The sequence below is a fragment of the Anabrus simplex genome, chromosome 1 (assembly GCF_040414725.1).
Source record: "Anabrus simplex isolate iqAnaSimp1 chromosome 1, ASM4041472v1, whole genome shotgun sequence".
Classification (NCBI taxonomy): domain Eukaryota; kingdom Metazoa; phylum Arthropoda; class Insecta; order Orthoptera; family Tettigoniidae; genus Anabrus; species Anabrus simplex.
Genome location: NC_090265.1, coordinates 1047644123 through 1047669983, shown reverse-complemented (window position 1 = coordinate 1047669983; position 25861 = coordinate 1047644123). Strand labels below are relative to the sequence as shown.

Here is a 25861-nt window from a genome sequence, read left to right as displayed (position 1 = left end):
GCGGTCGCCGGTGTTCCGCTACGGGGGTTGTCAGAAACACTTTCCTGGCCTCCTCAGAAACGGGCGAACCACTCATACACACACTTCAAGGACAGTGCTTGGTCTTTATAAACACATACCAGCATCGCATGCGTTCTTTTTGGTGTCTTGCCAAGCTTAAAACAAAACTGTACATAGATCTTTTGGTCATTCATGTTCCTGTTCGCAGTTCAGAACAAAAGCACTAAACACGCACTGTGTCAAACAGGTCTTACACGGCACACACACAATGCTCAACTGAGCGATGTTGGGAGCAGGTGATCAAAACCTACTGCTACGCAGGTGCAGCATTGTGTGTTGCCAGTGTTACCGGATCGACCGTTCTGACTTTGTTCACCGAACTTTATTGTCACAGGTTGTACATCCCTTATGACTGGCATTTTTCCTTCACAGTGGAAGTAAGCTATTATTCATCTAATATCACCCCCCACCCCCAAATTCTACTTTACCTGCAGATTTACATCCTGCAAGCATATTACCTTTTGTGTCACTAATTCTTGAAAAATTAGTTCACAAGTAGATTATGATGTACGTATATCAAAACAGTTTCATCTATAAATATCAGTCAGGATTTTGCCCTAACCACAGTACTACAACAGTTCAAGTGAAAGTAATTAATGATACTGAATGTGCTATGGATAATGGTCATCTAACACCTTCAATACTATTAGATCTGACTATAGCCTTCGACAGCAGGAATAAAGACGTACTTCTGGTGAAATTAGGATCCCTGCATAATAAAAAATATAATAATAATAATCATTACAACAGAAGATACCTCAAATAAGATCAAATTGAATACAAAAGTCAAGAATACAAACCTCTGCTTTACCCTTACACAAAACAAACCAACAACATGCACATTTTCAACCAAAGAAAGGGCACAAAAATCGGAGCATCTAAAGAAGTAGTACTGGGAGGACCACAAAGCCTGAACAATCCCTTCAGAGAGATCTGAATGGTGGACTGACTAAAGTGATCCTATGCGGTCATAAAACAAGAAGAAGAAGAAGAAGAAGAATCATAACAATAATAATAATAATAATAATAATAATAATAATAATAATAAAACCTAAAAGTACAATTTAGGGTGTCATTGACCTAATGAGAGCACGATGTAATGTGAAGTTAACTGACTAGCCAGCTGGACTCATGCCAAAGACATAGTATTACACCGTCTTGCATTTTATGTTAGACTGGAGAGAAGTGAGAACTTCATTAAGATAAGTGCTGTTCCTCCCTCCTTCCCCTCTTCTACTTAAATTTTTAACATCAGGATATCTCTCAGTGTAATATGGCAATATCATTTTTGAGAGGATTGAACCATTTTATTTTCTCATTAGTTGATTATAAAGTGAAACTTCATTTACTCAACATCAAGACTCTCTTCAATTTTAATGCAGCAGTATAGCTTTCAGAGGATTATATGTATAATATCCTCATTTTTAAAAAAATATGTATATATGCATATTTACATTATATTCTTACATGTATTCAATAGACAATAAAGTAGTGTCATTTTCACACAAACAATTGTTCATCAAGACCAAATACCTATATATGGACTACACTGAATGATCTTAATTGTGTATATATATGTTTCTTTTGACCAATTTATTATCATAGTTTTTAAGATTATGGCCTTAGTTGACTTTTAATGGACATTCAATTTTTAGACGCTATGTTCTATCTTAGATTATTTACGAAGAATAGCTGGAGATGACTGTTCTTATCAGTCAAAACCAGTCCTAATCTTAGTTACAAATATTGTATTGATTAGATGGTTAATAAAAAAAAAACCTTTATTAAATTGAGTTTAAAGTGTTAGATTTTTATTTAAACTGAGATATAATTCTTACATTTCACATTATAGGGGGTTTGTCTTGGCTTCTTTTGCATGAATGTCACATTCTCCCCATGTCCCTTCTGCGTGGAGTTTTAATGCAGGTATACCAAATGACCTTCCTTCAAAATTTAATTACCTCCCCTCCTTTCATAACCACAATACGCAGTATGGCTCATCTCTTAACTATTACTCAGTTGGTCGCTACTTACAGCTGCTCCTTCATAGTCACTGACGCTAGGCTGTTGAACATTCTCCCTGCTTAAATCATTTGCCAAGTGCTTCCAGCTGACTTGTATAATGAGTGAAATGCGAATGAATGAGGGTTTTAAAATATATATATATATATATATATATATATAGAGAGAGAGAGAGAGAGAGAGAGAGAGAGAGAGAGATGTATTTGCTAGTTACAGGTTTGTGCTACAATTTCTCATTTTAATTTTTATTATTGTTTTTTATAATTATTATTATTATTATTTTAATTTATATTTTCATGTTGTACATTCTATTGACGTCCGAAACGGGGGAGGAGCTTACGGTCAGCTGTTTCCAATATGGCGGCGAGATAGTGACGGGAAGTAAGCATCACAGTGATCGGGTGTGCGTCTGTAGGATTTATTAAGTATTCAAAATGTCTTTGGTGTCGTATACGCAACTGTTGAGAGTTGTCGGAGATTTCACGCGTCCATTGGTGGAAGGGGAAGAAATATTCTAATTACTTGATATGTGTAGGTAAAAAGTTTGAAACCGAAGATGAAACTGGTGTTGTAGCGTTGTGTTTACAATCATCCCACATGGATTCAAAACCGCACAAAGTTAATGTTGTCTTGAACAAGGGGGTGAAAATGTGAAGTGCAACTGTATATGTAAAGCGAGTTTGTCAGAGAAATGTTACCGTTGACACACTGATTCACCTTAACAGTTAAGCTACTGTAATTTTCCACTATTAGAGGTTATGGAGTAATTTCTTGTTGATTTGGTCCATGCCAAAGCCTTAGCCAGGTGACGGGGGAGTTACCTGTTTTGTAAACTGTAATCTTGGGGAAGAAAGAAAATAATAATTCTACTAAGTAAATGTTGTAAAGCAAATAAATCCTAGGCTTTATACAGGCTTGTGTTGGAACAGCCCACATAAACTTAATGTTCGTCCATTTTTACCATCAGCACAAAATTTAGAACTTAGAACCGACTATAATAAGTATAAAAATTGTAACTACCTACAGAATATGCAGACCAAAGTTGGAAAATTACAATTTAAGAATACTATAACCTCTACAGTCACAGCTGTTTGGGGTTGAAGAATACTTGGTTTGTCCAATTCTACCAAATAATTAGGTTATGGCTTCTAATTTAAGATGACCGGGCGAGTTGGCCGTGCGGTTAGGATCGTGAAGCTGTGAGCTCGCATCCGGGAGATAGTGGGTTCGAACCCCACTGTCGGCAGCCCTGAAGGTGGTTTTCCGTGGTTTCCCATTTTCACATCAGGCAAATGCTGGGGCTGTACCTTAATTAAGGCCACAGCCGCTTCCTTCCCATTCCTAGACCTTTCCTTTCCCATCGTCGCCATAAGACCTATCTGTGTCGGTGTGACGTAAAACAAATAGCAAGAAAAGTTAATGATGGAAAAATACTACATATTTTCTTTCATTGTTAGAAGTATTTTATAGGCATTTTTAATGCAGCGCTTAATTACTACCAGTTAAAGATATTACTCACATGTAGATAGTTAATTTACTGTCTGCTGTTACACATATGAAGAAGTTTACGAAGAGCGGATTACATTCTATGTGCGGCACAGGAGTATTAGGCTACAAGTTTATTAGTATTTTTGATGTAGCTAAATCTTCGTGAATACAAATTAGAGACAATAACTATCAATGAGTACAATGAACAGTACCGGTACCTACGCTGTGGAAAGAAGTCGTCTTCACGGGAATGCAGACTGCACACTATCATGTATCGCGTAACGCGTTTGCCAATTAACAGCGCGGAAGCCCATCTTTCTCTCTGAACTTTTTGTACAGGAAAGTAGTGAAGAGATTTCGCATCCGTTTTATACGATTTGCAACCGTATACAGAGCAGTACCTCCTCAAATTTGACAATTTTCTTTCTGTTTCCATCACGACGTCAATGCTTCGCCATGTAAATAAATCTCACCAGTCACTATGTTGCAGCTTCAACATTCTACCGCGTGGCTGCGCCATCCAACTTTTCTGACGTCAATAGGCAGTGGGTTAATTAATTTTATTATTACTATTTTTTTTAAATATATATTATTACAATTTCCTTTTTTGCTATATCGAAACAAAGCCTCTTTGGAAATAACCAGACGGAAAGTGATGATACTTCCTACAATTTCAATCAATTAATACTGATCTGCATTTAGAGCAGTCGCCCAAGTGGCAGATTCCCTATCTGTTGTTTTCCTAGCCTATTTTTAAATGATTTCAAAGAAATTGAAAATTTATTGAACATTTATTGAATATTGAATATTATTGAATATTTGCCCCAATTTGTCCTCTTGAATTCCGACTTTATCTTCATATTGTCATCTTTCCTACTTTTAAAGACGCCACTCAGACTTATTCATCTACTAATATCATTCCACGCCATCTATCTGCTGACAGCTCGGAACATACCACATATGATATAGATGTTGATTCGCATAGGGAATTGAAATATTTGTCCTGAATGAGTAAATTTATAATACCAATATAAATGGTCCGTTATTGGACATTATAAATATTCCAGCTAACTCATTCCTCATTCAACCAGGAATGAGTTAGCTGGGAAATTTATTATGTCCAATAATGGACCATTTATATTGGTATTACATACCACATAGTTGAGCAGCTCGTCTTCTTTCTCCCAATTCTTGCCAGCCCAAACTTTGCAACACTTTTGTAATGCTACTCTTTTGTCAGAAATCACCCAGAACAAATCGAGCTGCTTTTCTTTGGATTTTTCCCAGTTCTTGAATCAAGTAATCCTGGTGAGGGTCCAATACACTGGAACCATACTCTGGTTGGGATCTTACCAGAGACTTATATGCCCTCTCCTTTACATCATTACTACAGCCCCTAAACACCCTCATAACCATGTGCAGAGATCTGTACCCATTATTTACAATCCCATTTATGTGATTACCCCAATGAAGATCTTTCCTTATACTGTATTAACACCTAGATACTTACAATGATCCCCAAAAGGAACTTTCACTCCATCAGCGCAGTAATTAAAACTGAGAGGACTTTTGCTATTTGTGAAACTCACAACCTGACTTTAACCCCGTTTATCAACATACCATTGCCTGCTGTTCATCTCACAACATTATCGAGGTCACGTTGCAGTTGCTCACAATCTTGTAACTTATTTATTACTCTGTACAGAATAACATCATCCGCAAAAAGCCTTATCTCTGATTCCACTTCTTTACTCATATCATTTATATATATATATATATAATAATAATAATAATAATTATTATTATTATTATTATTATTATTATTATTATTATTATTATTATTATTAGTGTATGGACCCTGTTGGATCGCGCATTACATTTATGATTCGCCTTTTTAACGACCCTATTGCTTTCATTCTTTCATTGTGTGCCTGTTTCCTTTCTTCTGACCACTTAGTCCCCGATCTTTTAGGAACTTCATTTTCTGACTTTGCGTAGAGGCGCGCGGCTGTGAGCTTGCATCCGGGAGATAGTAGGTTCGAATCCCACTATCGGCAGCCCTGAAAATGGTTTTCCGTGGTTTCCCATTTTCACACCAGGCAAATGCTGGGGCTGTACCTTAATTAAGGCCACGGCCGCTTCCTTCCAACTCCTAGGCCTTTCCTATCCCATCGTCGCCATAAGACCTATCTGTGTCGGCGCGACGTAAAGCCCCTAGCAAAAAAAAAAAAATTTTCTGACTTTACTACCCAACTATTTATCTTGTAACAGTAAATGTTTCTGTACAGTATTTTTGATGGTTCTATCTTGGCCTTTTCCAGATCATTTTTAACATCTTGTATCCATGGTACGTTCTTCAGTTTTTCAGTACATGTTAAAACCTTGTGGGTTAGCCTTGAAGACGACAGTCTGTGAACGTGTCCATAGAATTTCAGTCTTCATTTCCTGACGTCTGCGGCAAGGTTGGACAGTCTTTCCGTAGCTTTGCATGATTTGAGCATATACCCTTCTTCTTTTTTCTCTGGGCCCAGAATTTTCCTCAAGATCTTCCTTTCCTCCTTCAGGATGTTTTCCAGATCACCTTTATTATTAAATACCAAGATTTCACTTGCATACAGCACTTCAGGTTTAATCACCGTATTATAATATTTGATTTTTGTGTGTATGGACATGCATTTCTTGTTGTAGATGTCACGGGTTCTCCAATATGCTCTTTTGAGTTTTTGTAATCAAACTTTCTGTGCTTCCTTTTCCAACCCTGTTGGTTCTAGGATGTCACCGAGATATTTAAAGTATGGAACTCCTTTGATCTGCCCATATTTTGTTTGTAATTCCTGAATGGCGAATTTAGTCCAAATAAACTTGGTCTTCTCGAATGAGATTTGTAGTCCAGTTTTCTCAGCGCATTCCTTGAGGACTTCAATCTGTTTGATCACTGAAATATCACTGTCTGTTAGTATCACTAGGTCGTCTGCGAAAGCTAAACAACTGATCTTTATGTCATCGTTCTTTTGGCCAAGTTGAATGGGCTTTCAGTGCTTCTGAACTTTTAGTTCCTTCTCCCATTCTCGAATGACTTTGTCTAGAACAAGGTTGAAAAGCAGTGGTGAGTTCCCGTATCAGTTCAGGCTTGCAAGGAGAGATGGCAGCACACGCCAGACTACTGTTTGATGAAATTTAGCTTCTCTGGAATACACAGCGAATTGTCAAAATGGCGTCTTCTAGCAGAGACACATTTTCAGGTGCAGCTCTAGGTAAGTTTATTTGTGAAATCATTCTATTTTAATGTAGAAATGCACAATTATCAGTTATTTATTAACAAGGCTTCTGCTAATGAATTACTTTCTTACATCTTCTGACAATGTTATACAAGTAAGGAAAGTATGGTGTCCCCTACCGGGGACGTTGGGTCTCAGTGTTATAAATTGCAGAAAATTTTTCATGTTAACCTCAAAAGCGAACTGGGCTTTGTTTGCAACTCAGAGTTGGTTTTTTTTTCACGTAATGAACTAAATGCAAGCATAATCATTAATACATGTCCCCTGCTTAAATAAATAGTAGAAGATTTTTCATGTTAACCTCAAAAGTGATTTGGGCTTCATTTGTAACTCAGTGTTTTTTTGTCACGTAATGAACTAAATGCAAGTATTATCATTTAACTGGAATTTATATTTATTTCATACATATATTTGTGATGATACATGGTAATTGTTGAATCATCACATGTAAAGTAGAAACTATGAGTGAGGTCATTTCACTTTTTGATAGTAGCAGTTACAGAAGTCCTTTTTTCGCTTTTTGAATCTGAGGTCTTCGCTAATTTTGTTAATTTGGAGATTGGTGGCAACATCTCAGAGTGTGATGGCCCGCTGGATGATGATGATTATAATGAACGGAATGGCCCATCCTTCGAATTAATTGGTGAGTCTGCTGAAGAAAATGTGGAAGAGGATGAGGAAGGAGATGAAGGTGTTGATGAGACAGCAAGACATGTACAGCCAAATTCAGTTCGTAGAACATATTGGAAGAGAACCGAAGAATTCAGCCCTTTACCTCCAGCTCCAGATCACATCGAGATACCTACCAATCCAGTAAATCTTCCTCCAATAGAATATTTTAATAAATATATTCCTCATCAAATTTTTGAAGCATTAGCCATGCACACAAATCAGCGCTACCTCAAGGATACTGGGATGATACTGAATTGTTCTGCCGAGGAGATGAAAAAATTTTTCAGTATCACAGTCATAATGTCATACTTGAAATTCCCTAGGATCAGGATGTACTGGGCAGGGAAAACAAGAATTCCTGCAATTTCAGACACAATGTCCAGAAACCGCTATTTTATTATCAGAAATAACCTTAAGTTGCGAGATGATTCAAGGGTCACAACGGAAGAGAAAGAGAGCAATCGGTTTTGGAAGGTTCAACCGCTTATCCAGTCAGTTCAGAACGGGTGTTTACGAAATCCTCGGCCCAGTCGTGTATGCATTGATGAACAAATGGTACCCTTCTGGGGCTATGTATCTGCTCGGCAGTTTGTGAAAGCGAAGCCTAACCCATGTGGGTTGAAAATCTTCGTTGCAGCTGCGCCAGATGGCCTTCCCCTTGATTTCTTCATTTATCAAGGTAAAGGAGATTCCATTACACATAATCTGGAGTACCAGCAGCTTGATTTAGGTGGTAAAGTGGTCATGCGTCTAACCGAAACCCTGCCCCGTAGAATCACCATCTATGTGGATTGGTACTTCACATCCATTCAGTTGCTTGACATGCTGCATGCTAGGGCAGAGTGTCAAGCGACAGGTACGATCCAGAAGTGTAGAATTCCAAAATCTTGCAATCTCAAGAGTGATGGAGACATGAAGAAAGAAGGTCGAGGATCAACAGATCAAACTGTACGAAATGATGGACAGATAACACTAGTAAAATGGAATGATAACAGACCAGTGACCATGATCTCGAGTAAAGAAGGCCAGATTCCCCTTGATGAATGTCGACATTGGTCGAAAAAGGATGCTATGTATATTCAAGTTAAACGTCCACAAATTGTCAAGGCATACAACATGTATATGGGTGGTGCTGATTTTCTAGATAGGATTATCAGCATTTATAGGATCTGCGCACGAACCAAAAAATGGACGGTAAGGCTCATCTTCCATCTCTTTGACTTCGCTATTGCAGCCTCCTGGATCAAATACAGAAGAGACCAGGCTGCCCTAGGAACATCGAAGAAGGATGTTCTGGATTACCTACAGTTTACGGAGAAAGTAGAAGAAAGTTTGATCAACGTGCCTGCAATTGATTCAGGGTCAGACTATGAACCAGAAGGGCCTCCGCCAAAACATCCCAAGACCAATGTATCCCATCCTTCAGATAGCCTCAGGACAAAAAATGTTTTGCACTTGCCTGAGTTTCCAACCCCCGTAACCAAGAATAGATGCCGATATCCTGGTTGCAATGCCAACAAGTCTTGCATTCGCTGCTCAACATGTAAAGTGTTTCTTTGTCTGCAGGATACAAGGAATTGTTTCAAACTGTACCATGAGTTGTGAATGTAAGTGACTACCCTGGACTGAAGATGGCTATCACGCGATGAAAATGACTAGAATGTGCTGTAAGTGACTTGTGAATTTTAAGTGGCTTTAATGAGTTGTACTTTACTGTTCCGGGCTATTTTGAATTTGTATTTTCTGAAATTTTTTATTACATAAATTTTCTAATTTAGTTTTATGTTTTTTATAATTGTTAATGTAATTATTGTGACAGTGATATTTCTATTATTTCTGAATATGTATATCATGGTTTGCCTACAGAAGTGGATTAAAATATGCTTTTACAAATCTGAAAATGTAACTAACTCATCCTTTGTTAAAACTGTATGTCCCCTGTAGGGCACGTGAAATTCCTCAGAAGTCAGCCATTTGAATTTATTTTATTGTAACCATGATATTTGTGTTTTTGTCTAAGTATATGTGTCATGGTTTGATAACAGAAATGCTTTAAAATGTGTTTTTCAAAATCTAAATATGAGGCTAGATATACAGTGGAACCTCGGATTGCGAGTAACTTGGTTTACGAATGTTTTGCAAGACAAGCAAATATTTTTAATAAATTGTGACTTGATAAGCGAGTGAGGTTTCGCAATACGAGCGTCACGTGTACGTACGTTTCCACCTCCCCTGTGCCTTTGTTTTCCCCCTCCCCCTGCCACTCTCTTTCCTGGGAAAGTGTGTGTAATCATTTCCCGCTCTGGACTTCAGTTGGCGTGCCTCACTCGCATAGTCAACACCGTACGATTGTACATGTTTTGTTTCTGTCATTTGTGATATAACTGTTCTGCAACGATGGGCCCTGTGAAAGAAAAGAAGGCTAAAAAGGAATTCGGTCGGAAGAAGGAGATGATTACAGTGGATGAATCTGTTCATTGACAAAGCAATGTCACATTTTCGTGAAATCCTCAAAAAGAGGCAAAAGCAACAGTCATTGGACAGGTTCCTCGTTAAAGTTGCACGAAAAGAAAACACTTCCAATGAGCCAACCGATAGCAGTGATTCCGTTAGTGAAATTCGTGCTACACAGTAACTCTTCTCATGTCATCTCTCGTCTTCCTCACACCAAAAATGATTCTATTGTAAGGTAAAGTGCAGGTTAATTGTTTTACGTTATATTTTGTTTTAGAAATGTTATGCGAATAAATGTTTTTGTATTGTGGACGAATCACCAGAGTTTCAATAGTTTCTTATGGGAAAGTTTGCTTTGATATACGAGCGATTTGGATTATGAGCCTGTTGCCGGAACGAATTATGCTCTCAATCCAAGGTTCCACTGTACTAGGTTAAGACCCAGTGTCCCCTACAGGGGACATGCGATTTTGCAAGCGTCAGCCATCCCATATTTTTTTAAAATTATTTTTCCTGGTCTCCAAGAAGCTTCTTCTATTGGGTATTACAAGAAAATATAAAAATTAGATTAAAATATTTCTCTGGGTCTGAGGAGGTTAATGGCAAAGGGCTCCGATACTTCACCCATGAATTTCACTTTTGACTTTGTGTCCGTGTTTCCTTGATGAGTCTTAATGTCTTTGGGTCAAGCCCTTGTTCTTCTAAGATGTTAAAAAGAGACTGTCTATGAACGGAATCATACGCTTTCTTGAAGTCGACGAAACTACAAATAATTCTAAGTTCCCATGGAGGGAATTAGATATTTTTCCACCAATAGAACATATCAGAAATCTGATCAAAAAATTAGATGTATGGCTTGACACATCCCACTCTGGCGAGTCTAGTGTCAGACCTAAGACGAAACGCTGGTTAATAGAGCAAACGCCTGAAATGCCATACATCTAATTTTTTAATCAGAAACTACAAATAATCGGAGAACTTTGGGTTGCTCTATATTTCAATATCGTCTTAAAGTGAAAAATTTGTTCAACACAGGACCGCCCTGGTCGAAAACTGGCGTGATATTCTCCGATTTTGTGTTCAAGCTGTTCTTGTACTCTTTGAAGAAGACACGCGGAGAGAATCTTGTAGGTGACTTGAACGAGAGAAATCCCTCTGTAGTTATTTATATCGGTTTTGTCACCTTTCTTGTGTACCGGATGGATAAGTGCACATTTCCATTCTGCAGGTAACTTTTCTGTTTTTCCAGATGACCATGATTATTAGTCTGAGCTCCTCAAGTGTATTTGGGCCTATATTCTTTAAGAGTTCTGCAACTATGCCCTCTTCTCCAGACGCCCTGTTATTTTTGAGTCTGAAGATGTGTCTCTGGATTTCTTCTTTGGTAGGTGGTGGAGATTCAGGGTTTACATGTACAAGAGTTTCTTTGGGCCATCGTAATGTTGGCTCCTGGTAATTGAGTAATTCAGAGAAATATCGAACCAACTCCTTACAATTATCCTGGTTAGACAGCGCGAGCTTTCAGTCTTGTTTTCGGAAGCATAAATTCTTCCTTCGAAAGTCCTGTAGAAGTCTCGCATATTGTGATCTCGGAAATCTTTTTCTATAGATTCCAATTGGTACTTCATGAATCTCCTCTTCGTTTGCCTGATTACTTTTGACACTTCCTTCTTTGTCCGAAGATAATGTTGTTGAGTCTCAAGTGACTTCTTACAGTTTTCTGAAAGGCTCTCTTCCGCTTTTCCAGTGCTTCTTCACATGCAGAGTCCCACCAAGGGTGTTTCGTATTCTTCTTTAATGGAATCGTCTCTTTAGCTCTTGTAATGAACTTGTCATGGAACTGTTGCCAGATGTCCGCTTTTTCCTTTGCCCATTTTTCTTTCATGTTAGTTTCCTTTATCTTTTTTGTGTCGAACTTCTGAAGATGAGATTTCTTGTAGTGGATTCTTTTCAGGGTAAATTTCACTTTGATACGCACTAAATAGTGGTCAGAATCAATATTGGCTCCTCTTCGAACTTGCACATCATGAATTTCTTTCTGTAAAAGATGTGTGATGGCTACATGGTCGGTCTGATATTCTCCAAGAGATTGTAAAGGTGATCTCCAGGTCTTCTGTTTTCGAGGGTGCTTCCTCAGAGAGGTGGACATTACCTTCAGGTTGTTCTGTTGACACAGCTCAATAAGTCTCATGCCATTCTTGTTGGTGAATTTATGAGCTGGGTATTTGCCTACGGTCTTTCGGTATTCCTTTTCTCTACAAATCTGTGCATTGAAATCACCTAGCTATATCTTTGTATCTTCTCTGGGGACTGCTGCCAAGATTTTTTCGAGAAAACATAAAGGTCCAATAATACTGCCTTGAGAAATTCCCTTCTTAATTATTACAGGGTCAGATAAAGCTTCGCCTACTCTAATTCTCTGAGATCTATTTTCTAGAAATATAGCAACCCATTCAGTCACTCTTTTGTCTAGTCCAGTTGCACTCATTTTTGCCAGTAGTCTCCCATGGTCCACCCTATCAAATGCTTTAGACAGGTCAATCGCGATACAGTCCATTTGACCTCCAGAATCCAAGATATCTGCTATATCTTGCTGGCATCCTACAAGTTGAGCTTCAGTGGAAAAACCTTTCCTAAACCCAAACTACCTTCTATCGAACCAGTTATTAATTTTGCAAACATGTCTAATATAATCAGAAAGAATACCTTCCCAAAGCTTACATGCAACACATATCAAACTTAATTTTCAGCTGTATGTCTATCACCTTTTCCTTTATACACAGGGGCTACTATAGCAACTCTTCTCCTCTATCTGGACATTATAGTTGTAACCAACAATCTTTACATACTGCTGACTAAATACTTCTGCCTTTTGAAGATCCTCACATACACACTCCCCTTGTTCATTAATTATTCCTGGAATGTCCTTCTTGAAACCTGTTTCTGTCTTAAAGTACCTATACATATCCTTCCATTTTTCACTAAAATTTGTATGACTGCCAATTAGTCTCTTTATTTCTCTATTATAATAAGGTGGGGTCTTTATTTTTCTTAATGTGAAACAGAAGTTTACATCATAATTTTATATTAAAGTTTTCTTGATTTGACAGTTTTTTGTTATCCTGTGTACATTTTGCATATTTCACTTTTTTTTGTTCAAGGAAACTATAGCGCTCGGCTAGGTATAGATCGATATAGAAGAATTAGCTGGCTCGGAAGTTATACATATATTGTATATTCCTTTTTCTTCAGTAGCAGCAAGAACAGAAGTAACAGTTAAGATCAGTACAGAAATTATATATACATTTTGTATTCTGTCATTTCCTATCAACTTCAATGAACTTAGCAATGAAAAATTTGATATACAGATGACAACTAACCATAAATCAACACATAACCTCCATTATTCATAAACTCTTGTTGACACATCATTAGTTCCAAGATCTTTAGTTTCATCCTAAGTTATCCTTTACATATGACAGCCAGTATGACTGATATTACTTGTGACAGTTGTAAAGACCAGAATATATTCACATTAACAAAACCCGTCCAGAAGATTATCGGCATCCCTTGCAAATTCGACCTCCTTGACTCCTACTCCTGTCCAAAATATAGGCTTGGAAGATGTTGTCTTATCTTTATCAGCGCCCCATTTACAAGAACCCAATGAACGTGGAGACATAAATAATTACATATCAGGGGGAAATGAGGAAATGGCGAAATATATTTCAGCAAGAGTTGACTGGGTTAATGAAAATGTTTCAAAATATAAGAGTTCTTAGCTACGGCTACAGATCTTTTACCTGGTCCAAAGAATCCATTAAGTAAATACTGTATATTGAAGCTCAAAAAGAAGGGGTTAAAAAAAAAGGCTAATATAAAACTAGCAGTAATCCGCAAGAAGCTTCCTAAAGTGACCATCAAAGACGGAGGGAAAAATTTGATTATGAACACGCACAGTTTCAGTGCTTTTATCAATGAAGGAAGGCCGTCAGAAAAATTTTACGCAGAACTAAAACATGCAATATTAAAATAAGGAAAGATCTTGTCAAATAATACTTTAGAAATAAATTTGGTACCTCTAATTCTCATTTGAGAGAAATGTATGACTTAACTAGCAACGGGGATGTCAATAATGTTATAGATATTTCTGCAGACCTATTCTCTTTGGTCATAAAAACGATATTGATAGACACTAGCCATGGGCCGGATAAAGCTGTACTTAACCTGCAAGGACTTGTAACGTGATGATGATGATGTTTTCTTTAAAGGGGCCTAACAGCTAGGTCATTGGCTCCTAATTATAATGTGAGGACACGCATGGTCTTCAAGACCTCAATTACGCTTAAGTGAAATATCACTTTAAAATGAACTGAATATTGGTTTGTTCCTTTTTAATAATGTTTTTGTTTAGTTTTAAGCTTCTTTTGATGCTTTTATCATATTTTACTGAATCATATTGTATTTATTTGCCATTACAACACACAACATGTAATAAAATAACATATTAAAACAACACAAATTTGATGAATCAATATACAAACTAAATTAACAGTTACATAAAGTAAACAATTTCTGCAATTAAAATGGACATAAGAAATGAAGTATATTGAAAAAAACTGCCACATAAAACTAAAATTTTCCAGACCAGATAAGGAAATATCTTTACATAATACAACTTAACAGGTCGTCATATTAATATTAACACAGGAATAACTGAAAACTCCTGGTCCTCTTCTTTGAGGTTTCCATGAGCACAGTCCAGACAAGAGAATACTGTGTGGCCCCTGTAAATGTAATGTGAACAGTCCACACACGTTTTGATCTTTCTGTTCCTTTTTCTTCCACAGTAAGCACACATTCCTTGATACTGCGATTCTCTTTCAGTCGGTCTCAGTTCATTGCTAATACCTAGAAATTCCTGGAGCCTCATTTTGATGCTGAAGGAAATGCATGCCAGTGATGCGCGATACTTCATGTAGTCTCTGCACAGTCCTGTAGAAAACCTCTTCAGAAACTGCCTTCGGTTCATCCTGTCGACTTTACTTTGGAGAATTACGTAACTCTTTATGCCACCATTATTTAGAAGGGAGTAGGAAAGAGTTAATGACCAACGGTTGCTGATTCTTGAAACGGAATAATTACCCTTTAACTCATCGATGACATCTACTCCACCTTTTGTAAGGTTATAAAATGTCAGCATGTCTGGTTTATTGGCATCACCTGATGAGGAGTCAATTGTGTCATCCTCATGCATGGACAAGTACAATAACACAACCTTGTTCTTTTTGGGGACGTATGATAATAAAACCCCTTCATGCTCAAAACCAAACAGACTGGTTTTTTCTGATCTGTTCTTTTTTTCGACATAGGTGGAATTTCCAGTTTACTTTTCCTGACTATACTGACAATGTAAGTCTGTGATTCGTCACCAGGCTCTGAGCAAGTGGAATGAATGTGTACCAGTTGTCTGTGGTAACATTTCTCCTGCTTTTGGTGAAATTGGTTCCACCAGCCTCTCAACAACAACTTGAGCACTGTTATTCACTGAAAACTGTCCATCAGGCTGCTTTCCTGCGTAGACCTTGATGCCATATTTTGCGGGCTTGTTAGCAATATACTGTCGAAACTGACACCATCCCGGAAACCCCTCAAGCATCTCATCTATGGTGACATGTTCTCCAAGTGAATAATTACTTTTGCAGCTGTCAACAAATATTTCTCGTATCAGAGCAAGTTTATCTTCTTTCCTCCTTTCATTCCTGGTATGGATGTCATCAAACCAAATAGCTTTCAGAGGAAATTGGAATCATTTCCGACTCATAGCAGTATGGAATTGTTCTACACCAGTTCCGTCCATTGCTCATAAATCTCTCAAATTAGTGTGGGAAGATTTTAGTACCCCAGCTAAGTACAACAGTCCGATGACCACTTTCATCTCGGCTCTATTAGTATCGACAGCATCTCTCTCCCCTTCATATTTTTCTCTTGACTGTGCAATCCAAATATTGGTATACGTAACAATCTGGTCCTATACACCATCCAGAAAAAAGAACATCCAGGATTCCAAAGGTGAGGTGACATTTCTAGCTCGGTTCATTGGTCCAGGCAGGTGGGTAACAATATTTTGTCATCTGGTGCACCCGCGGCCATTCTTTGCTCTGTAGTGCATGTCCCATACTGTAGTCGTATCTCTTCCGGTATACTGAGGATTCACATTCATTTCTTCATCTTCAGAGTCAGCAGATTCCTTGGTGTCAGTGTAGTGGTCACTATTCTCACCAACATCTGCATCATCTGCCTCTTCCTTCGAATAAAGGTCTTTGTCACTTTCATTTTTCTCATCACGAAACAGATTTCTTTTAACTACACCTAGCTCCCTCTCTAATTGTTCATTACGTAACTCCTCTTTTCAACACTTTCAAACAACCTGAGAATGTTTTCTTGTTGAGTTCATCTTGTTAACACAAATTATAACACACAAGCACTCGCATGTGGTCCAAAAGACTACAACATTCGTTACGCGAGAGTGCGCGCATGGTCTAAAGCTCCACAGTGTAACAGTCTTCACTCCAGACAAAACTCCCAGCGACTGCTGTAACAGCAGATTTGCTTGGTAATACCCCCACCATGGATATGGAGGAGGGAACTGGTATGCCAACCGCACAACCAATGGCAGAGTAAAAGAACCAGCATGTGGTCTTTTCCCCGTCGCATGAGTTACTGTGGGTTAAAACAATACAACATCCAATTGAGTGAGTGTGATAGCACTTATAGCTAGACTATTCAAGGGAGGGAACGAGATGGATATTTCATATTGGAGACCTAATCACCATCTGTTCTGTTGTCCAGAGGGTTATAGCGAAAACATTAGATTGCGTCATAAGGGAATAAGTTTTCTTAAACCATTTATTAACATAAATATCATTGATGGTATTCTCCATACAGCTGTAGCACGCAGGTCCTCCGCATGCATAGTGTTTTTATATGTTAGTAAAGACTGTGATCATTGAGCATTCTCAGTTGCCCGAGTCCCTCAAACTTCTACTAATAAAACTACTTACAGAAAATAAAACACATGAAGGCCTTACTGAGGAAATAAATATCAAATGTGGAGTGATGCTACGAGATGCAAGGAGTTTTATTTAACTGGGGTATTAACCACATACTTATTGACAGCACTGAAGAAAAAGTTGCTGAAGCTTATGGTTCCAAACTAACCCCTAATACAGATCCAATAACTGCATTATGTTTCGCTTATGATATAGCAATTGTTGGAAATGACAAAGAAGCAGCCTCGATCTTGTTCGCAAGCACCATCAATATGCTGCAGGATCAGTAGTGAGTGAGTGAGTGAGTGAGTGATTGATTGATTGATTGATTGATTGATTGATTGATTGATTGATTGATTGATTGAGACAGTTCTAGAAATCAGTACTAAGAAATCTAGATCTATTATCATCCAAAATGGAAAATTAATCTGTAATACAATTCCAACAATCTGTGGCAATATCCTTCAATAAGGCACTGATATTCAGTGAAAACCAAATTTTAGAACATCTAAGAAGTGATTTAGACATGTTTGTTGCCTCCCATTTGTTGCAACCACAACAAAAATTAACTGCTATAAATCAGTTCATAGGCCCCACTTTAATACAACTGTATATCCTTTTCCATGGGCACCCATAGAGAGAAAATTCCCAAGAAATTGTTAATAAAAGCAGAAAATTTAATCAAGAGTGTGGTGAACGAAATTCTTCATTTACCAAGTGACACACCTAACAGTATGTTGTATACAAGCAATAAAGACTTATCTATACTTCATGCAACGTGGGAAACATATCTCCAACAATTAAACATCAACTGCAAACTTGAAGTAGTGAATGATCCTTATGTTAGTGCTGTTAGATGGCGGTAACTGGGAACGGACGTGTTTTTGTACCTCCGACATATTACTTTCTTTTCTTAGTCTTTCTTGTGTATAGAAGTGTGTCATACTGTGCTTTCATATCTACAACCATCCCTGAAGCAAGTGAAGTGTCGTGTGATTCAATACTGCAGTGGTGCTTCGCTGAACGGCATTATATTTTCTCTGCTTTGTCCGTCTCTGATCTCCCTGTGCTTCGCCATGCCCCTGTCTCTTCCAGTGAAAGGATGAAAGGTTGCCATGCTTCCTCACGTGCTGTGTTCGTTATCTTACTACTTCTTTCCGGCGACATTCATTTAAATCCAGGACCACTTAATGTTTATTATCAGAATACCCAGAGCCTGAAAAACAAACTAACTGTGTATTCAGTGAACCTGAATTTAGCGAGTTTGATATCTTATGTTTCACGGAAACTTGGTTACCTGATTTTGTCTCGGACAGTGAACTTCCATTCTCGTCTAACTTTTCAGTGTTCCGTAAAAACAGAGGTGCCGGTAAATGTGGCGGTGGTGTAATGATTGCAGTAAGTAAAACTTAAAGCCCATCACAGGCCCGACCTAGAAACTGAATGTGAGATAACCTGGGTTGAAATTACGATTTCCAGAACTAAAAACTTGTTAGTTGGCCGCTTCCACCGCTCACCCTTCGGTGATATCACAGCGTTAGAAAATTGCTTTAATTCAACGGTTTTGGCTCTGAATAAATCCAACGATATTGTGCTAATCAGTGATTTCAATTCGCACATATCCTGGCAATCTACAACCACCGACCCTGTAGACTCATTTATTTTGTCTAATTTCATAAATGGTCTTCATCTACATCAGTTCTGCTTAAAACCCACCAGAAATCTGGCAACATTGGACCTCCTCTTCTCTACAGTAACTAGTGTTCGTGTATCTGTTGGCAGAAACATTCTTAGCGCTGACCATGACTCAATCGAAGCTACCCTCAGCCTACCTGCTTATGAACATAAAGACTTCCCACCCGCTGCGAGGTAAACATTTCCTCTGTGGAGTAAAGTGGACTGGCTAGTCGTCAACCAGGACTTGTCATCCCTCCCTTGGTGCTGGTTATCAGCTGAGCGTGACGTCAACAGTGCGGTTTCCCTGTTTGAGGATTTAATATTTACTACCATTAAAAAGCATGTACCTTTCTCCAAACCCAGAACACACAAATATCTCCCCTGGCTGAGTGCCGAAACTAAATTGCTACTAAAGAACAAAACCCATGCGTGGTCACTCTGGAAGTCCATCCCCAATTCACACACGTATAATACTTTTAAACACCTCAGGAAAATTTCAAAATCACATCTTAAAAATGACTAAAACCAGCACATCACTTCAATAACTGGAAACCTTAAAAACAACCCTAAAAAATTCTGGACCCTCATTTCATCACATAGAAAGTCACCCCGGATACCACTGAATCTTGAAATACATAGTGATGTCCCAACTGAATTAAGGTCTCAAAAATTCAATGAGTACTTTCACTCCACCTTTACCCCTCCTGCACCTCTCACAGAACTACCACAGATCAATAGTGTTTGCAGTTACTCTCTGTCGCAAATATCAACGACCCCTAACGAAGTTCAAAATATTCTCAGTAGTCTCCCAACAAACCGCTCCACCGGGCCCAATGACATTAGCCCTATAATCCTCAGAAATACACTGACTGACAGAGCAAATGCAACACCAAGAAGGAGTGGTTCGAAAGGGATGAAAGTTGGGGAAAAAACAGAGACGGCACGGACGAATAATTGATGTTTATTTCAAACCGATATGCAGGTTACACAATGCGCACGGCATCGACTCAGTAGGATGTAGGACCACCGCGAGCGGCGATGCACGCAGAAACACGTCGAGGTACAGAGTCAATAAGAGTGCGGATGATGTCCTGAGGGATGGTTCTCCATTCTGTCAACCATTTGCCACAGTTGGTCGTCCGTACGAGGCTGGGGCAGAGTTTGCAAACGGCGTCCAATGAGATCCCACATGTGTTCGATTGGTGAGAGATGCGGAGAGTACGCTGGCCACGGAAGCATCTGTACACCTCGTAGAGCCTGTTGGGAGATGCGAGCAGTGTGTGGGCGGGCATTATCCTGCTGAAACAGAGCATTGGGCAGCCCCTGAAGGCACGGGAGTGCCACCGGCCGCAGCACATGCTGCACGTAGCGGTGGGCATTTAACGTGCCTTGAATACGCACTAGAGGTGACGTGGAATCATACGCAATAGCGCCCCAAACCATGATGCCGCGTTGTCTAGCGGTAGGGCGCTCCACAGTTACTGCCGGATTTGACCTTTCTCCACGCCGACGCCACACTCGTCTGCGGTGACTATCACTAACAGAACAGAAGCGTGACTCATCGGAGAACACGACGTTCCGCCATTCCCTCATCCAAGTCGCTCTAGCCCGGCACCATGCCAGGCGTGCACGTCTATGCTGTGGAGTCAATGGTAGTCTTCTGAGCGGACGCCGGGAGTGCAGGCCTCCTTCAACCAATCGACGGGAAATTGTTCTGGTCGATATTGGAACAGCCAGGGTGTCTTGCACATGCTGAAGAATGGCGGTTGACGTGGCATGTGGGGCTGCCACTGCTTGGCGGCGGATGCGCCGATACTCGCGTGCTGACGTCACTCGGGCTGCGCCTGGACCCCTCGCACTTGCCACATGTCCCTGCGCCAACCATCTTCGCCACAGGCGCTGCACCGTGGACACATCCCTATGGGTATCGGCTGCGATTTGACGAAGCGACCAACCTGCCCTTCTCAGCCCGATCACCATACCCCTCGTAAAGTCGTCTGTCTGCTGGAAATGCCTCCGTTGATGGCAGCCTGGCATTCTTAGCTATACACGTGTCCTGTGGCACACGACAACACGTTCTACAATGACTGTCGGCTGAGAAATCACGGTACGAAGTGGGCCATACGCCAACGCCGTGTCTCATTTATCGTTCGCTACGTGCGCAGCACAGCGGCGCATTTCACATCATGAGCATACCTCAGTGACGTCAGTCTACCCTGCAATTGGCATAAAGTTCTGACCACTCCTTCTTGGTGTTGCATTTGCTCTGTCAGTCAGTGTACTTCTGCATCTCTCTGTGCACCGTTTTCTACAATCTTAAACCTGTATATGGCTACTGGTACATTCCCCGACAGCTGGAAACAAGCTGATATCACACCTATTTTCAAATCTGGCAACAAACATGATATCTCATCATACCGCCCAATATCTATCGTTCCAATACTATCCTCTGTCCTTGAAAGAATAATCCACTGCCGACTCCTCTTTTTCACACAGCCATACCTCTCTGAGAACAACACGGATTCACTCCCGGAAAATCATGCCTCACTGACCTCACTGTTCTCAATCACCACATCAATACAGCAATGGAAAATAAATCTCAGTTAGATGTAATCTATATAGATCTGGCCAAGGCATTCGACTCAGTGGATCATGCATTTCTTCTTCATAAGCTTGCCACCAGATTTAATATCCATGGTCCCGTCTTGTCATTGATAACAATTTTCCTCTCCGGCAGAAAACAAAGAGTGGTACTCCCTGAATCTGCCTCATCATGGTTACCTGTGTTGTCAGGTGTATCTCAGGGCAGTATTCTGGGACCCCTACTCTTTGTTCTCTATGTCGATGACGTAATTCTTTGCACCCAAAATAGTCATTCCCTCCTCTTGTACGCTGACGACCTGAAAATCCTAAGAGAAGTGTCTATGCCTGATGACTGTGATGAATTACAGACTGTTCTCAATTCATGTGGTGACTGGCTTAAGAAATGAAATCTTTCTCCCAATGTTAAGAAGTGCAATACAATCTCCTTTTCATTGCTAAAGCAAAGAATGAACACTGCATATACCATCCAGGAAAATATATTGCAATCGGCTTCTCAGGTAAGAGACCTAGGTGTTATAATAGACTGTAAACTAACTTTCTCTGCTCACATTTACTCTATAAAATCCCGTGCTATGCGTACTATAGGCATTCTTTACAGGTTTACTGAAATTAATTATATTAACGCCTTAAAATTATACTTTGTCTCGTATGTTCTCCCCATTATTGACTTTTGTTCCCCTATTTGGTCCTCATCTGCTATCACAAACATATCTCAACTAAATAGTATTTTTAACTTTTTCACTTTAATTGTTAAGACTCGCAATCCTGTTTTTAAGAACAAAACTAAATCTGACATTATGAACTATCTGGGTATACTTGACCTGAGAAGCCGTTTACAGTTCTCTGGTCTATGTTACCTTCACAAAATAATCAATGACTACACCAAATGTAATACTCTTCCGGCGTACTTCCCTATACACGTTCCTCCCCGCCCTACGCACAACCGGCGCACTCATCATGTGTCCCATCCGCGCCTAAATTTACAACAACGCTCTATCTTCCACCGTCTCCCTACTCTTGGTAACTCACTACCCGATATTGACATATTCACACCTTTCGCATCCTTCAAACAAAAAAAATAGAAGATTCCTCTAAGTCCTCCCCAGGTTTTCACTTTCTTCCGTCCCTCCAACCCTCGACCTTTCTTCTTCCTAATTTCAGTAACCGACACTTGCCAGTTACTGTTGTCATTGTTGTTACATTGTTACTGTTAAAATTGTTAATTTATTGTTGTTACTTAATATTGTTGTTTATACCTTTGTTATCTTTTATACGTATTTAAAATTATTATTATTATTATTATTATTATTATTATTATTATTATTATTATTATTATTATTATTAGTGTAAAATGGCCATCCATAGGCTGTATCTAATAATTAATTAAATAAATAAATAAATAAATAAATAATGCCATCAGTAATCATTGCTTCTCAGAAATGTAGAAATGTACTGACGATAGATGCAAGAGTTTTAAGAAGATCCAAAGAACTGTACAACTAAAAGAATTTCATGCTTTGAGTAACTACTTGCACAAAGGGAGAGGAGTTCCGTTATTCTCTGAAGTATCATCTGTCAACTCATGGGTGGTGAAATGCAATGGGCTGTCATCCTCGGAATGGAGAAACATGCTGAAAATGACGGCAATGGTCGAATTACTTCGCTTTAAGCCTCATAACACCGTGAGATCTTTATTAGTGAACAGTCTAAAAGAAAGAAACCTTCAGGTTCATGAAGAAGTCCACTGTGTAGCAGAAGGTGGAAGTAGCCGTTGTACTGAAATAATTGCCATCAATCGGAGACAATACGAAGCAGAAATCATTGACCGTACGGTAAGATTTGAAGACTCTCTTTCCCAACCAGATGACGTAGATAGAGAAAAACGGGATATATTTGTGGCAACAATACCCTACTTCCAGAGAGCCTACAGCATCAGGAACATAAGTGTAACAAGACTGCTTCTGGATGCTAGAGGAACCATTCCCAGAAATTTTGTTGAATGGTGGCAGTTCTACAGACTGACCGAAATATGCAAAACAAAATTGTTACCACAATTACAAAATTCTCAGTGGCAATAAAGTATGATATTCATATACTTAAGTTCATTGATATTTCCTTTATGAAACCAACGATTCGATTATTTTCAAAGAACTTACCAGCTATTTTGTGTCGTTTGGCAAACACATATTAGTGTCAGAATGAATAAATAAAATACTACTATAATTTTCTTCTAATTTGGTGTTATTTTTACTGTTTCTGTTATAGAACTGTGTAATTTTACTGTACACCCTCATTTAATTAATTAAGTGTAAGGGATGACTTTGAGCCCTAACTTTACCACAAATTAAGACATTGTCTATCTGTCAATCAGATCAAAGACTGCCTGTTGAATATGTACAGTGTTACTACAAACAGTCATCAAAATGTATGTTCGTATCAGGATGAAAGTAACGGCAGTGTTGGTGAAGATGCCACGTGTAGAACAGAAGCTGCAAAATGTGGATGTACTTGCGTATGGCAGTGAACGAATGTGACCAATGAGGTTTGAAACTATTTATTTATTGGCGAGAGTGGTGTAAGTAAAATAGTTTGAAATTCCAAATGTCAAACTGAATGAACTAAGTATGTTTAGTAAGATACTGAGTGACTTTTCCTCTGTAATTGCTGACTTTTAAGGTTATTGCAAAAAAAAATTGAAAAATATTAAGGATGTCACATTGTAAAATAAGTAGTAATTGTTCTTATCACACAGAAGAAAAAAATGAAATATTGGCACATATTTTCCCTGAAAAATTCAGTGAGCCAATGGATTAAAATTAAAATGTTAACTTATTTACAACTCTGTACACAAGCAGGGTGACCTTGAATGATCAAATTTCATGCCAGACACTTTAGTTTATAAAGGTTAGCATGAGTGTGTTGCTGAATGGAACGTGACAAAAATAGTACTCCCATCATTTTGTATTTTGCTATATGTTGTCAGTTGTCCCTTCATTTTAATTTTTACTGGGCGAGTTGGCTGTGCAGCTAGAGGCACACACCTGTGGGCTTGCATCCGGGAGACAGTGGGTTCAAATCCCACTGTCGGCAGCCCTGAAGATGGTTTTCCATGGTTTTCCCCTTTCATACTGGGCAAACGCTGGGGCTGTACCTTAATTAAGGCCATGGCCGCTTACTTCCCACTCCTAGCCCTTTCCTATCCCATCGCCGCCTTAAGACCTATCTGTTTCGGTGCAATGTAAAGCAAATTCCAAAAGATTGTTTTAATTTTTATTCTAAGCTTAATTTCATACATGGTATTTTATGCCTAGAGTGTAATTGTTACATATGAGGCTTTCTTCCTAATTAGCATTCTTTCTGATGGATTGTAAAATCAGTTGACTTTTGCTTGGGTATACTAACTTTGCCATCTTTTTCACTTTTAGTATGACTGTGTCAATACTTATTGTTAAATTTTTCAGGCATTCCCGTGTATCTCTACTGGTATTTATGGTAAGCATGCTTTTAGTCATAATTTTTTGCTACATTTTATGAAATGGGAATGTTGCAGAAGAACAGTAGTATTTTATTTATTATGTATCTTGTCTATGTAGGTTACCCTCAGGAACCAGCTGCTCATGTCGCTCTTAGTACTGTCCGAAAATTTTTAGAGAAAAATCCCAATATGGTAAGTTTATTTTTATTATTATTAGGCCCGGTTTCATCAACACATGTTAGTACTTAACTAGGTGTTGAATCATTTTAACACAAGATTCGCGTTTCATCAACAACTGTTAACATGAACAAATGTTAAACTGCGTATTAAAGTAAAAATCAGCCATTTCCAATGTTAAATGGCTAACATTAGCATTTAGCAACCTGTTCCAAAATGGCTGCTGCGAATCTCGCTTTCGATGCGGAATTGCTCTATTTAGATCTTTTACAAAACAATCCTGATCGAAGAAGAGTTCAGCGACGTAATGACTTTGAAAATTTGACGGATGCGGAATTTCTTCATAGATACAGGTTATCGAAAATAGTCGTTGCTAAGGTTGTTGACGAAATTCGAGTGAGGTTGGAATATCCTACGAAGAGAAACTTACAGTACCTCTTTCTCCAATATTGCAGGTACTGATAATATTACGATTTTTTACTACTGGTTCTTTTCACATAATGGTCGGAGACAATGCTGGAATTTCTAAAGCCACTGTTAATAGAGTTGTTTGTCGAGTATCTGCAGAAATAGCATCCATGAGGAGGAGGTATATAACATTCCCCTCAGTAGAAGAGCGTCAGCAAATTATCCGCAACTTCTATGAAATAAGCCGTTTTCCTGGTGTTTGTTGTAGGTGCAGCAGATTGCACACATATAAGAATCCAATCACCTGGAGGCAGTTGGGCCGAAATATATCGTAATCAGAAGGGATATTTCTCTGTTAATGTTAATGTTCAGGTGATTAGTGAGCCTAACCTCCAAATCAGGAATATACTTGCTAGGTGGTCTGGTTCTGCACACGACAATACAATATTTAATAACTCCCATATCGGAGCACAGTTTGAAGTGGGACAATTAAC

General features: G+C 38.9%; 1 protein-coding gene across 7 annotated transcripts in view; it reads left to right on the top strand.

Moving 5' to 3' along the window:
• The window catches only part of LOC136857940 (macro domain-containing protein PG1779), a 207761-nt gene that overhangs the window by 170188 nt on the left and 11712 nt on the right, over positions 1 to 25861 (top strand). For all 7 annotated transcript variants that reach the window (XM_067137056.2, XM_067137059.2, XM_067137055.2 and 4 more), the window contains 2 exons: positions 24769 to 24799; positions 24901 to 24974. In XM_067137056.2, the coding sequence (XP_066993157.2) occupies positions 24769 to 24799; positions 24901 to 24974 (105 nt within the window). The remainder of the gene's footprint in view (positions 1 to 24768; positions 24800 to 24900; positions 24975 to 25861) is intronic.